Source organism: Moschus berezovskii, chromosome 22 (genome assembly GCF_049115385.1).
Source record: "Moschus berezovskii isolate FMDL1 chromosome 22, NW_MosBer_1.0, whole genome shotgun sequence".
NCBI classification, from domain to species: Eukaryota; Metazoa; Chordata; class Mammalia; order Artiodactyla; family Moschidae; genus Moschus; species Moschus berezovskii.
Genome location: NC_142481.1, coordinates 14238104 through 14252594, shown reverse-complemented (window position 1 = coordinate 14252594; position 14491 = coordinate 14238104). Strand labels below are relative to the sequence as shown.

General features: G+C 50.7%; 1 protein-coding gene across 1 annotated transcript; it reads right to left on the bottom strand.

The window, feature by feature from the left end:
• Positions 1-80: 80 nt before the first annotated feature.
• FBL (fibrillarin rRNA 2'-O-methyltransferase) lies at positions 81-13050 on the bottom strand. Its single transcript, XM_055412169.2, has 9 exons — positions 12940-13050; positions 7375-7545; positions 7178-7279; positions 6994-7088; positions 5850-6020; positions 2500-2632; positions 1139-1251; positions 266-411; positions 81-182 (listed from the first exon to the last, which is right to left on the bottom strand). Exons 1-9 carry the CDS (start codon positions 12947-12949, stop codon positions 158-160), a joined length of 966 nt encoding a protein of 321 aa, XP_055268144.1. The 5' UTR covers positions 12950-13050; the 3' UTR covers positions 81-157.
• Between the last annotated feature and the right edge of the window lie 1441 nt (positions 13051-14491).

Here is a 14491-nt window from a genome sequence, read left to right as displayed (position 1 = left end):
CCCCTACCACCACGCCGGTGGATCGAGCGTGCGAGCGCCCTGTGAATACACGTCGTCAAGCAATCAGCAGCAAACGGAGCGACTGATGAGTCTTTTAATAGAAAAACAAACGTGTAACAGTAGCAACACACTCTGGCGATCCAGATGGCGCTGGGCGTCAGTTCTTCACTTTGGGAGGTGGCCTGAGAGAAGAAAGTGGACTTAGAAGAGCCCGTCACCACTTTGGGGGCACTCGTAACAAGTACTGATGGGGCCTCGTGCTCACCTGTACACACCCACAACCACAGCATGGTCTCTTTCGTACGGCTCTAGGGTCAGCTGCTCCTGGGGCTTCATGTTCTCTTGCTGCATCTTTTTCACTTCAGAGGCAAAGACAGCTTCGGCAGAAGCTGTGGAGTCAATGCAATTAGCCTGCAAAAGAGAGGATTTGAAGTCTAAGGCAAGCTTTGGGATATTCCCCCCTTTTTGTGCTTCTTTAAACCAGCAGAATTTGTTTTTATTGGAGACGAGGCTATGGAAATGTACGGAAAGACTTTGTTAGAGAAGTTTTCGATTTGATTTGGAACATAAATCCTTCAACAGAACCCTACTTATCTAAAAGCTAGTGTTTAAATTTTACACATTTTTTTCCCCTCCTACTTCCTTTTCTTTAGCAATTATGCAGCTGAGAATACCAAAAACAAACGCAGCAAAAGAGACTGGGGAATCTGGTTGATGTACTGGAGAGGCCTCTGAATTTCAAGAGTGCTTAAAAATGCACCTACCATTTATCTGTTGTTTATTTTATACCAGGTTCTGTTCTAAACATTCCGCATGTACTGAGAAGGAGACAGACCTAATATTGCTATTTTACAAGTGAAGAAACAGGCATATAGGTTAGGTAACTTGCTCAAAGACACAGCAAGCTGGAATCCAAACTCAGATACTCAGACTCAGTGATCATGCACTCAACCACTATAGTCTAGCCTCTTTAAATTCTATGGTTTTTAGTTTTGTAGACATTTTTCATTATGTTCTATTCGATTGGGTGGGTTATAGGGAGCTGGGAATACACTGATCAGGGTTGCTTTGACTGACTACTTGGTAGTTACAAACCAAGAAGATATTGCCACCCCATAGACTCCTCCAAGCTCCACACCTTAATGGAAATCACAAAGTGTCCTCCATTACGCAGGAAGGTGTGGGCATTCAGGGCTACAATCCGGGTCTGGTCTGGCTGGGCCACGTCAGCAAAGATCACATCCACCATTGCTAGGGAGAAAGAAATAGCAGTTAAAAGCTGGATCCACTTAATCTTCCCAGCTCCTCCCATGGGGCCTAAGCCCCAACACCAGCAGGTTCCTGGCAGTCTTCCTGCCTCCAGTCTCACCCCCCCCAAAAGATCCCCCACCCTCCACAGTGCCCCCAAGATGGGTCCAAAGCTCACAGTTACACCAATCATTCATTCCTCTTGTAAACCACATTGCCACCTACTCTGTGGCCAGCCCCGGGCTGGGTGTAGGGGGTACAGAGACGAGTCAGACCCGGACCCTGCCCTCGAGACGCTCCCGGGTCTGGGGGGGAGACAGACACGTCATCAAAAAGGCAAGTAACGGTGAGCACTTACAGGCCATCGCGTCTGCAGGATCGTGAAATGAAGAAAAGTTGCAGGACAGAGGTAGGGTATGAATGAACAGGGGAAAAAACTCACAGGAAGAAAAACTTTAAAAAATGAAAAGATGGTGCAATGACTTTTTTAAAATCAGGAAAAGTCGACATCGAATTGTTCAGATCAGTTACCTCTGGGGGTGCTTTACAGGTGCTCAATTGTTATACTATGTTTCTGAACTTTTTTTTAAAAACAAACTTATTAATATTCACAATGGGTCCCTCTAGGTGTCTTTCTGGGTTATGATGTCACCTAATGATGCTGATGAGGACCTCTGAAGTAGGTTTTTGGTTGCAGAAGGCAATGGCAAGACACTCCAGTACTCTTGCGAAAATCCCATGGATGGAGGAGCCTGGTAGGCTGCAGTCCGTGGGGTCGCTAAGGGTCGGACACGACTGTGCGACTTCACTTTCACTTTCACACATTGGAGAAGGAAATGGCAACCCACTCCAGTGTTCTTGCCTGGAGAATCCCAGGGACGGGGGAGCCTGGTGGGCTTCCGTCTATGGGGTCACACAGATTCGGACACGACTGACGTGACTTAGCAGCAGCAGGGGTAGCATAAAAGATACTGGGTTTTGGAGGCAGGCAGGAAGTACTCAGTGGGAGGTGGGGGTGTCAGGAGACTGGAGGGAAAGAGGTTGGCCCAAGGGCCCAGATATCTGGGTCCCTGAAACGGGAACGCCACCTCCACCTCACCTGGCTCCCCAGACTATTTGCATTTCTGCAGACTCAACCTGTTCATCCACTCCAATTCCATCCGAATCAGGGCTCCGGGGGCCTCCTCCAGGACACCTGCAGTGGCCTGTCTCACACCTTCCCCTCTCCCAAGCCAACCCTAGACCCCTCACCGATGAGCATGCGGTATTTGTGTGGGTGCCGAGCGTCTTCAATGACAGGAATAATATTGGTCCGCTTCTTGGCCAAGTTAATGAGGTCACGGCCAGAACGGTGGGAGAACTCAACTGCATAGACCAGACCGTCCTAGAAGACAACAAAATCAAACAAAAATAACAATGATAACTAGTTCTCCTGTATGGATCGCCTACTCTGGCCCATACACCGCATTCAGTTCAGTTCAGTCGCTCAGTCGTGTCCGACTCTTTGCGACCCCATGAATCGAGCACACCAGGCCTCCCTGTCCATCACCAACTCAGGGAGTTCACCCAAACTCATGTCCATCGAGTCGGTGATGCCATCCAGCCATCTCATTCTCTGTCGTCCCCTTCTCCTCCTGCCCCCAATCCCTCCCAGCATCAGGGTCTTTTCCAGTGAGTCAACTCTTCGCATAAGGTGGCCAAGGTGTTGGAGTTTCAGCCTCAGCATCAGTCCTTCCAATGAATACCCAGAACTGGTCTCCTTTAGGATGGAATGGTTGGATCTCCTTGCAGTCCAAGGGACTCTCAAGAGTCTTCTCCAGCACCACAGTTCAAAAGCATCAATTCTTCGGTGATCAGCTTTCTTCACAGTCCAACTCTCACATCCGTACATGACCACTGGAAAAACCATAGCCTTGACTAGATGGTCCTTTGTTGGCAAAGTAATGTCTCTGCTTTTTAATATGCTATCTAGGTTGGTCATAACTTTCCTTCCAAGGAGTAAGTGTCTTTTAATTTCATGGCTGCAATCACCATCTGCAGTGATTTTGGAGCCCCCCAAAATAAAGTCTGACACTGTTTCCACTATTTCCCCATCTATTTCCCATGAAGTGATGGGACCAGATACCATGATCTTAGTTTTCCGAATGTTGAGCTTCAAGCCAACTTTTTCACTCTCCTCTTTCACTTTCATCAAGAGGCTTTTGAGTTCCTCTTCACTTTCTGCCATAAGGGTGGTGTCATCTGCATATCTGAGGTTATCGATATTTCTCCTGGCAATCTTGATTCCAGCTTGTGCTTCTTCCAGCCCAGTGTTTCTCATGATGTACTCTGCATAAGTTAAACAAGCAGGGTGACAATATATTATCTTGACCTATTCCTTTCCCAATTTGGAACCAGTCTGTTGTTCCATTTCCGGTTCTAACCATTGCTTCTTGACCTGCATACAATTTCTCAGGAGGCAGGTCAGGTGGTCTGGTATTCCCATCTCTTTCAGAATTTTCCAGTTTGTTGTGATCCACACAGTCAAAGGCTTTGGCATAGTCAATAAAGCAGAAATAGATGCTTTTCTGGAACTCTCTTGCTTTTTCCATGATCCAGCGGATGTTGGCAATTTGATCTCTGGTTTGATCTAAAACCAGCTTGAACATCTGGAAGTTCACAGTTCACATATTGCTGAAGCCTGGCTTGGAGAATTTTGAGCATTACTTTACTAGCATGTGAGATGAGTGCAATTGTGCAGTAGTTGTAGCATTCTTTGGCATTGCCTTTCTTTGGGATTGGAATGAAAACTGACCTTTTCCAGTCCTGTGGCCACTGCTGAGTTTTCCAAATTTGCTGGCATATTGAGTGCAGCACTTTCAGAGCATCATCTTTCAGGATTTGAAATAGCTCAACTAGAAATTCCATCACTAGCTTTGTTCGTAGTGATGCTTCCTAAGGCCCACTTGACTTCACATTCCAGGATGTCTGGCTCTAGGTGAGTGATCATACCATCATGATTATCTGGGTCATGAAGATCTTTTTTGTACGGTTCTTCTATATATTCTTGCCACCTCTTCTTAATATCGTCTGCTTCTGTTAGGTCCATACTATTTCTGTCCTTTATTGAGCCCATCTTTGCATGTTCCCTTGGTATCTCTAATTTTCTTAAAGCCACATGCAGCTCTTCAAATCCCCAAATCAAAACTTTACCATTTAATGACCGGTTATCATGATGTGTGTGTGCCTGCTAAGTCACTTCAGTCCTGTCTGACTCTGCGACCCCACTGACTGTAGCCTGCCAGGCTCCTCTGTCAATGGGATTCTCCAGGCAAGAATACTGGAGTGGGTTGCCATGCCCTTCTGGAGGATCTTTCCAACCCAGGGATTGAACCCAAGTCTCTTGCATCTCCTGCATTGGCAGGTGGGTTCTTTACCACTAGAGGCACCTGGGAAGCCCTTGTTATCATTTTACAGATGAATAAACTAGGTCCGAGGGTTATTCCATCCTACTTTGTCTGATCTGAGAGCCCAGGCCCCCAGTTCAGGCTTAAAATGAGGAAGCTAGGGCACAGAGTGGAGAAGGCAATGGCAAGCCACTCCGGTACTCTTGCCTGGAAAATTCCATGGATGGAGGAGCCTGGTAGGCTGCAGTCCGTGGGGTCGCTAAGGGTCGGACACGACTGAGCGACTTCACTTTCCCTTTTCACTTTCACACATTGGAGAAGGAAATGGCAACCCACTCCAGTGTTCTTGCCTGGAGAATCCCAGGGATGGGGGAGTCTGGTGGGCTTCAGTCTTTGGGGTCACACAGAGTCGGACACAACTGAAGTGACTTAGCAGCAGCAGCAGCAGCAGGGCATAGAGATGACATAACAGCTAAGAATACCTGCACCGGGCCAGACACTGCTCCAGGCACGTTACAGGATTTAATTCATTTAAATCACAATCACCCATTTTCCAGAGGGGTACACTGAGGCTCAGAGAGAGTAAGTACCTGCTGAAAGCCACTTCACTGTTAAGAGCCCACAGGAGTCTGGGGTTTTTAACCATTAAATGACATACCCTCTAGCCTCAAAGCCGAGTGACGGATCATGAAATGAGATGTCTGGGTGCCCTGTCAACAGGGAGGCTTGTCCAGCCGCACAGAAGCATAGGCCCCCAAACTGACAATCTCCGGTTTAGGGAAACCAGAAGCCCAGATTTGAGGGGTATCTTTTTTTTGGCTGCACCACATGGCATGCAGGATCTTAGTTCCATAACAAGGGATGGAACCCGCACCCTCTGCAGTGGAAGCGTGGAGTCTTAACCACTGGACTACCAGGAAAGTCCCAGAGGGGTAACAATCAAATCAAATGTACTCTCAGCTCTGGCCCTCCCAACATTGGTTACCCCGACACCCAAGCCCCTTCGCTCCAGGCCAAGAACTCAGGTGTGAGGCTGAATGGAGCTCCGGAGACCATGTGGTTCAAGCTGCTCCTTTCATGCACAGGCACTGTGACCAGGAAGGGCCTGTCTGAGCCCCTTGGTGCAGGGAAGCAGCCAGGGTCTCTGAGTCCAGGCTAGCAGAGGAGGGGAACTGTCCCTCCCTCCCACCTCTTCCTGTCCCTCTGTCTACTCACCGGGCCGACGATATCAGAGACGTGGGAGACGGTGGTGCCTGAGGCAGCCCCAAGGTAGAGGACCTTGGCCCCTGGCTTGATGTGGATCTGGTCCACCCCGCCCAGGATTGCCGCTGCCAGCTTGGAACGGAAGGGGTTCCAGGCACGGTACTCAATTTTGTCATCTCCCTCCTGCACCCGGAGAGATACGGATGGAAGTCAGTGCCAGGCTCTTCTGCAAGACCCCAGGCTCTTAACTCCAGGGCCCTCAAAAGGGACTGGGTGCCCAGTCACTGTACGAGAAACAAATGAGTATATACATCTGGGACCGCAACAGGCTCGGCCTGCGCTCTCGTGGGGACTCCTGACTCAGGGAGAAGGGGCAGCGACGGGGACAATAAAGATAAGATCATCCCAGACAACAGAAGGTAAGACCTCTGTGTTGGTTCTACGAACACTGCCTGTGCCGGCCCCTAAGCTCAGGCACTGGGCAAACGCACTGAAGGGGCAAAGGCCTTGCCCTCTGGGAGTGAGGATGCGCTGAATGGACACACACGGCATAGAAGCCAGTGCCAGGCTCTCAGGAGGAAGGTCAAGCCAGGAAGGAGCGTGTGCAGTCCGGGGAGCAGGGCGAGGGCAGGTGAGGATGAGAAGGGGGCGGCCAGGAGAGCCTGGGAGGAGGAATGACCCAAAGCTGAGGGCTCACTCAGGTCAATAAGGAAGTGAGTTCCGGGCAGCAGGGAAGCCTGCAGAGAGGTTGTGAGGGCTGCTTCTGCTAGACAGGGTGGGGCAAAGGGGCCCTGTGAGGGAGACAAGATGACAGCTGACCAGAGATGCTCGTGATGATAAGGGACTGGCCCTGCCTGGAGCAGGGAGAAGGAGCGTGTTCCAGGCAGGGGGAACGGGGAGGCTGCGGGAGTGGCTGGAAGACACGTGGTTGGGGAGAGAGGGAGATAGCACGTGCAGGGGCCCCCAGTCACACTGAGGACCCAGGACTTGAACCTGAAGCCAGCGCGAGGTCACGGAGGTGTCTGGGGAGGGGAGTGTGTGATCTGACTTGTAGCTTAAGATGATCCCCTGGCTGTCTCGTGTAGGATGAACAGTTGGGGGCAGGGAGACCAGACTGCTGGTGGCCCTGGTGGCTTAGCCAGGCATGGGGTCTCACCGAAATCGAAACTCTCTTCTCTCCGTAAACGGATTCCCCAGGGACCAGGTTCTTGGTGACCAGTGCATCTTCCTTTCCTCGACAAATGAAGACGCCTGGGGGAGGGGGTCAGAGCGGGGTCAACACCCCATCGGGGCACTGCCCCACTCCTAAGCCCGGTGGGCTCCCCGCCTTCCTCACTCACCCTCATGTCGATGGGGCTCTACCATCACATTCTTCCCCGATGGGTTTCCTTTCTTTCCTCCCCGACCACGACCCCGGTTGCCACCAGACTGGAACCCACCACCTACAAGGCAGAGAGGTGGTGAGAGCGAAACCCCACGATGCTTCCCTCCCCGCCCCAGCCCCAGCCCCCAGCCCGGGGAGAGCCCGGTCCTTCACCCCTTCCTCCGCCTCCTCGTCCACGGCCCCTGAAGCCTCCTCCTCCGCCGCGACCTCGGCCCCCACCGAAGCCTCCTCGGCCCCCGCCGAAGCCTCCACGGCCGCCGCCACGACCTCCACGGTCACCAAAGCCACCGCGGCCACCGAAGCCACCCCCGCGGGGGCTGAACCCTGCGATGGAAACGGAAATAGGAATCATCAACAGGGCCACGGAGCTTGAGAAGTTACTTCTACAGCGAGGACTCTGCTCAGAAGAGACACGTGCACACTGGGAGAGGCGTCCGCGGCAGAACCAACGGGACTGACCCGGACGTCCGTCAGCAGAGGGGGCGAATGAGACTCGGACCGTTCACGGCCATCAAAGAAAAAAGGTTCACAGCAACACGGGACAGATAAAAAATCTCAGAATCCCGGTAAGTGAAAAGGCAAGCCCCAGAAAACCATGTCTGACACAACATTCTTTTTAAAAAGTCCAGCCACAACCAACACAGAACAGCACCAGCTGTGTTGATCTCAGTGATAACCCATGCACCCTTCCCCCTTACAGAGACAAAAGGATGTGGTAAATGTGAAGCTGAGTATTAGGCCTCGGGAGGGTGAAATTACAGGATGAGGATGAGAAGGAAAACAGGCAGAGCCAGATTACTGTTAATACTCTGCTGGGGAGTCAATTCACAGAGTCTGTTCTGTTTCCAATATTGATTAGTCTGAAGAAGAGTGTATGCCGTGTGTGCCCATGCGCTATGGCAGGAGGTCCCCCAGGCCCTGAAACTTCTTCATGCTCTCCCACTCGGGACCTTGTGTGTGGCATAGAAGTGCTAGCCCCAAATGGCGGGGGAGCATTCAGCACCCATCTTTCCTGCTAACTGGTCCCCCTGCTTCTAAACACACACAAGTCTCCCCCAGCTTGGTTTTGGTCGGGGAGCGGTGAGGGGGAAGCAAAAACCAAAAATTGTCCTTTATGGATGGGCAACCGCTTATAAGCAGTTTACTTAGGGTTTGTCAACAAGATGGAAAGTTTAAGGGAAAAAAGAAAATTCAGAGAGACTTGATTTTCATCACTTTGGGAGACAGCAAACATTGTTCACTGAGTCCAAAACAATGTCTGAAGCAGAGAGATTTCTCCTGGTGCTCACAGATTCAGTATCTGACCTCTGCAATGGCTTCTAAAGCTCTGCTGTACTTTCAGAAAAACGGAGTTATCAATCATTTGTGTGAAAATCCGTGCTGGTTTCAAATGACCTCCCTTGGTGTCAACTATTCAATATTAAACCTGCTAAAGGTTTTGCAAAGGTGTTATATTCCCACCCTTTGAAGGGTTCACCTCTTTTTTAAAAAAAAATTATTTTTTTTTGGCCACACCATGCACCATGTGGGATCTCAGTTCCCAGACCAGGGATCGAACCTGAGCCCCCTGCCTTGGGAACTCTGAGTCTTAACCACTGGACTACCAGGGAAGTCCCCATGAAGGCTTCGATCATCTTAATGGCGTTAAAAATGAAAACATAGAACTCTGAAGGGCTAGTCCTAATTTAAGTGTTAAAAAAATGAGCTGGTTTCAAACTCCTACCCGGGAGCTGCTGACCTCCGGTCTCCTGCTCCCTTTGCAGTCTCCTGCCCACACAGCAGCTGGTGACTGACCTTTTCAGAACAGCCAATCGGCTCTCACCATTCCCCTGCCCAAACCCTTTCAAAGGTTTTCCATCACATTCTAAATGAAATCACAATTCCTTTCTCGGGCTTCCAAAGTCCTAAGTCAGTGGGTCTCCCCCTTGCCCCATGCAAGTGATTCTGAGTAACTGTCTGGGGTGGGGGCCCGGGCATGGGTCTTTAAAGTTCCTCAGGTGACTCTAATGTGTGGCCCAGACTGAGAATCACCACACTGGCTTTGCTGACTTTCCTGACCTCACTCTATGCTGGGTCCTGTGTTCTTCCTCCCCAAGAACAAACTCCATTTCCAGCTTCCACACCCTCGACATCTTCTGTTCCCTCTGCCTGGGTCCTGAGGACACTGTCTGACTCACCCCCTCCACTGCACGCAAGTCTCTGACCAAATGTTCCTTCCTCAGACCAGCCTTCTCTGGCTACCTGGCCTTTACTCTGCTTTCTTTTTCTTCCTGCCAATTATCATACATGGCATTTTAACAATTATCACTGCCTCTTCCCCACTCCCCCACCGAATCAACTCCAAATGGACAGGGATGGTTGTTTAGGTCATCAATGCATCCTGCAGGACTATGGGCTCCATGAAAATTAAATGAGCTGTTTACTGATGACTCTTAAAGCCCTGGGTTCTGCCTCATGAAGAAAGCACCCTTTCTGCTCCCTCAGGAAGCAGGTGATTGGACGGTGACCAGAGCCCTGGTCCCTCCCCTCAAGCAGCTCACGGACTGAACACAAGGAGATGGCCACTCCATTCACGACCCTAGAGAGTAGGCAAGGTTCATGGGTGTCTTGAAAAGTTCACCCGTAAGAAGGAGATCTGGAAAATAACATAGTGCCCACATCATAGAATTGAAAAGATTAAACGACAACATACAAAAAGCGCTTAATACGCTGCCTTACACTAGTCTCTCCTCCTTCCTACTTAGGGGAGAAACCGCTATGCCTAAGAGACCCTCAACCCAGTCCTGACAAAACAGAGACCCAGAAAGTGTGGGCATGGCATGAGGCAGTTTGCACGATACTCAAAACATCTTAGTCCATTTCAGTTCCTGGAGCTCTTAGAAAAATGGACTGTACCCACTCCTCAGAAAAACACACATTCACATACTTTTTTTAAAAAAATAAGTTTTGGTTTTTAAACAGACCCCCAGTTTAAAACTTCTGCCACAGCCTTCCCCATCTCCAAACTGGCACCCCACCCTTCCAGTCACACACGCCAAAACCCTGAATTGTCCTTGACCCCCCTCATGCCCACATGCAAAGTATTGGCTCTATCTCCAAAACAAATCCGAAAGGGTGACAATTTGTCAACCAGGTCCACTGCCGCCACCCTGGACCAAGCCACATCATCTCCAAGTAGATGACAGCAACAAATTCTTACTGCTCTGTGTGCTTTCACTCTTGTTCCTCTAAAGTCTTTCACCCAGAGCAAGAAGCTGCTGCTAAGTCACTTCAGTTGTGTCCGACTATGTGTGACCCCATAGACGGCAGCCCACCAGTATCCTCTGTCCACAGGATCCTTCAGGCAAGAATACTGGAGTGGGCTGCCATTTCCTTCTCAAGAGCAAGGATCTGTTTAAATGTCTCAGTCAAGTCTGACTGACATCATATCCCTGCTTGAAATCTCCTAAAAACGTCCTCTCTCAACCAGACTAAAATCCTTGCAAAAGGACTTCCCTGGTGGTCCAGTGGTTAAGAATCCACCAACCAATGCAGAGGACATGACTTCGATCACTGGTGTGGGAAGATCCCACATGCTGAGGGGCAACTAAGCCAGTGCTTAGAGAAAGTCCGAACAACAGTAAAGACCCGTGCTCCGTTGTGTCCAATTCTTTGCGACCTCATGGATTGTGGCCTGCCAGGCTCCTCTGTCCATGGAATTTTCTCACCAAGAATACTGGAGTGGGTTGCCATCTCCTCCTCCAGGGAATCTTCCCAACTCAGGGATCAAACCCATCTCTTGAGTCTCCTGCATTGTAGGCATTCTTTACCACTGAACCACCTGGGAAGTCCCAGTGGAGACCCAGCACAGCCAAAAATAAATAAATAAAAATCCTTGCTAAAGAGCTGACTCCTGACAACTTCTACAACTTCTTATCCTAACACGGTGAGGGCAGGGTTGGAAAGAAGGTGTAGCCTCCATTCCTGGAACAATCTGACCACAGGATGCCTGTGGGCTTGCCAGGGTCTCAGGTGGGAGACACACTGCCTGACACTTCACCAAAAGACCCCAAAACACTGAAGAGAAAGGGAACTTGGGAGGAGGCTTGGAGCCACAAATTCCACTACCCCTGACCAGATGACCCCATTTCTCCACAGGCCAAAGGGGAAGGAGGAAGGAAAAAAGAAAACCTGTACTAAGAAACAGACCCTTTCTGTCATGATGGAAGATTTCCCCAACTCCAGGGGAGCAAGTTGGGGGTGGGGGGAGGTAATCAGCCTGATTTATAAGAGCTGAGACATCTGGGGAAAAGGACCCTAATTTTGTTCCCCTTGATAAGAATGGTAAAGGTAACAATTAGAACCGATACTATTACACGTCAGTTCAGTTCAGTCGCTCAGTGGTGTCCGACTCTCCGCGACCCCATGAATCACAGCAAGCCAGGCCTCCCTGTCCATCACCAACTCCAGGAGTTCACTCAAACCCATGTCCACAGAGTCGGTGATGCCATCCAGCCATATCATTCTCTGTCATCCCCTTCTCCTCCCACCCCCAACCTTTCCCAGCATCAGTCTTTTCCAGTGAGTCAACTCGACGCATGAGGTGGCCAAAGTATTGCAGTTTCAAGCACTGTGCTATACGAGGTATAATAGACAAAATGTAACTATGTGAAAGTTTAAGGTGTACAGTCTGTCCAGCTAATACACATATATCGCAAGAGGATTACCACCATGTGCTGTTTTTTCTTAACATGCTCTCACTAAATTAGAACTGGGCGCCATTTTATTGATGAGATAACTGAGGCTCAGAGAGGTAAAGCGACTTGCCCAAGGTCACACAGTGAGTTAAGCATAGTTAGGACTGAAACTTTGAACTGAGGCCCTTCTGCTGTCAAAGCAGGGGCTCTCCTCATTCCACTAGGAGGGAGGTGCGGAGGGTTCATGAGAATCTCCAGTAAAATCGGAATGAATAAAACCACTCACGCCCTGTGATTACCTCCCTCCCCCACCCCACAATCCTATGACGGGGTGTGAAGTTTCACCTCACTTCTCACCGCAGTTGAGGATCACTAGGCTCTGGATCTCCACTCCATGCTTAGGGATCCGCCCCCCCGGGAGAGTAGAGAGCGGGAAAGTGGGCCAGAGAGGGTCACAGACTATCAAGCCAGAATACTCATCTATGCGGCTCTCTCCGAGAAGCTGGGTTTGAAGTCAAGGGTACTGTAGCTGCGGCAGCGACAGGGGAGGTGACAGGGTCTTAAGAGGGTCTAGCCCAAGATCAGGGACTCTCCGCCTCGCGATGAGGCCAAATCTCCAAATCCCACGCCCAGAGATCCAAGATCCCCGATGTCTGGATCTAGATTCTGGGCAGCACCCTCGACTGCCGCCCGCTGTCCAATATCCAAGACCCCTATTGACGGCCTCAGTGAAACGAATTCCAGTTCAGGACATCCCCAGTTTTACGCCCAAGACCCTCGACTCACGACCGTGACCTCTGTCGAGTCAGTCACAAACCTCTAGACCAGGAACCCTAACCCTAGGCTCAGGTTCGCTCCTAGGGCGGAACCAAGCCCTCTCATCCCCACGAGAGGCCGAAACAGGACCCTTCCTCACAAGAGACCGGATCCGGGGCTCAGAACCCCTGCCCGCCAGGCCAAGACCCCGCCCCTCTATTCCCGCCTGGCACCCCGCTCCCCGCCGAGGCCCAGCCCTGACCCAGATCCCAACCACGGGCTGCACCTGGTTTCATAGCGAGCGCGGAGCTGCGCGATTCAGGAATCGGTGGCTTCCCGGTCTCCACGCGACTGGAGCTGACGCACGTGGACAGGAGCGCAGGCGCGCGGCGACGTACACTGCGTGACGCGACCACGCAGCCCCGCCCCTCGGAGCCTCAGCCCCGCCCCGCCCCCCGCGCGCCCGCTGTGGGCGGGAATTTTTGAGCTTCTCAGGGCACCGCCCCCTCGAGCGCCCTGGGCGCTACCGTGACCTGTGCAGAGATCGCTACACTAAACTCGCTTCCCGCTTCTCTTTCACAGGTGCGAGCACCCCAGGATCAGGAAGTGAAAATATAGCCCCTAAGTCGTGTCCGACTCTGCGACCCCATTGACTGCAGCCCACCAGGCTCCTCTGTGGGTTTCTCCAGGCAAGAATACTGGAGTGGGTTGCTGTTCCCTTCTCCAGAGGATCCTTGCGAACCAGGGATGGAACCCTGGTCTCCCGCATTGCAGGCAGATTATTTACCGTCTGAACCACCAGGAAACCTCAGTAATCAGGGCTCATCCTCAGACTTTCGCAGGAGCTGTGCCCTCTGCTTCTCTTCTCTATTCCCAGTTAACTCCCTAAAATTCCCTCTACACTCAAAACCTTTCCCTGATCCATTTCCATCCCCAAGAACAAGGGCCAACTCTGGACTCCATTCATACATTGGAAAAGCATTTGTTGTGTGCCTGAATGTACCAGGCACTCTGTTCTAGGCACTGGGAATGCAGCAGGGAACAAGACATACGAATTCTGGAGCTCATCTTTCAATGAGAGAAACAGACACCAAACAAGTTAGTAAAAACATGCTGAATGGTAGAAGGCCATAGTGCTTTGGAGAAATAAGTGCTTTGGAGACTGGTGTTGGGAAGAGGGGTGAAATTTCTTACAGAGTGGTCAAGGAATGCATCCGGTGACTTTTGAGCAAAAAGCTAAAGGAAGTGAGTGAGGCATGCTCCTGTCTGGGGGAAGAGAGTTCCAGGTGGGTAGGATTGTGAGTGCAAAGGCCCTGAGGCAGGAAAGGTAAGGAGAGTTGCAGAAACACTGAAGAATATGTGTTTCAGGCAGAGTGAGCCAGGGAGAGTGGGAAGAGATGAGGGCAGGGAGGTTAACAGGTAAATTGTGTGGGGCCTTGGGGTGAGAACTTTGACTTTTACTGAGTGAGATGGAGGGTTCTGAACAAAGAAGGGATGTGATCTGACGTGGGTCACTCTGGCTGAATGTGGGAAGCAGAGTGAGAGAGAGAGGTGGGAGCAGGAAAACCAAGGCGGGCCTGCTGCAGGGGATCAGGGAGGAGACAGGAAGGACCAGATCAGGATGCAGGTGGAGGAAGGAACAAGGAGAAGAGTCTGTGTTAATACTGATAATTTTGCACATTGTAATTTTATAATTTGAATATTCATCCTCATATTGATTCCAAAAAGCAAAACATGCGCTACTATGAGAAATTAGTAACAACCTCCAGGAGAATCCACTGGTCTGTTCTGTTCATTGTTGTATCACTTTGTATCCAGAACAGATACAGAGTGGGTGC

Coding starts and splice junctions, on each gene's coding strand:
- FBL (XM_055412169.2), bottom strand. Junction 6,021..6,993: donor AGAAGAGAGTTTCGATTTCG/GTGAGACCCCAT, acceptor CTCCGGGTGCAG/GAGGGAGATGACAAAATTGA. Junction 412..1,138: donor ACTTTGTGATTTCCATTAAG/GTGTGGAGCTTG, acceptor TCTCTTTTGCAG/GCTAATTGCATTGACTCCAC.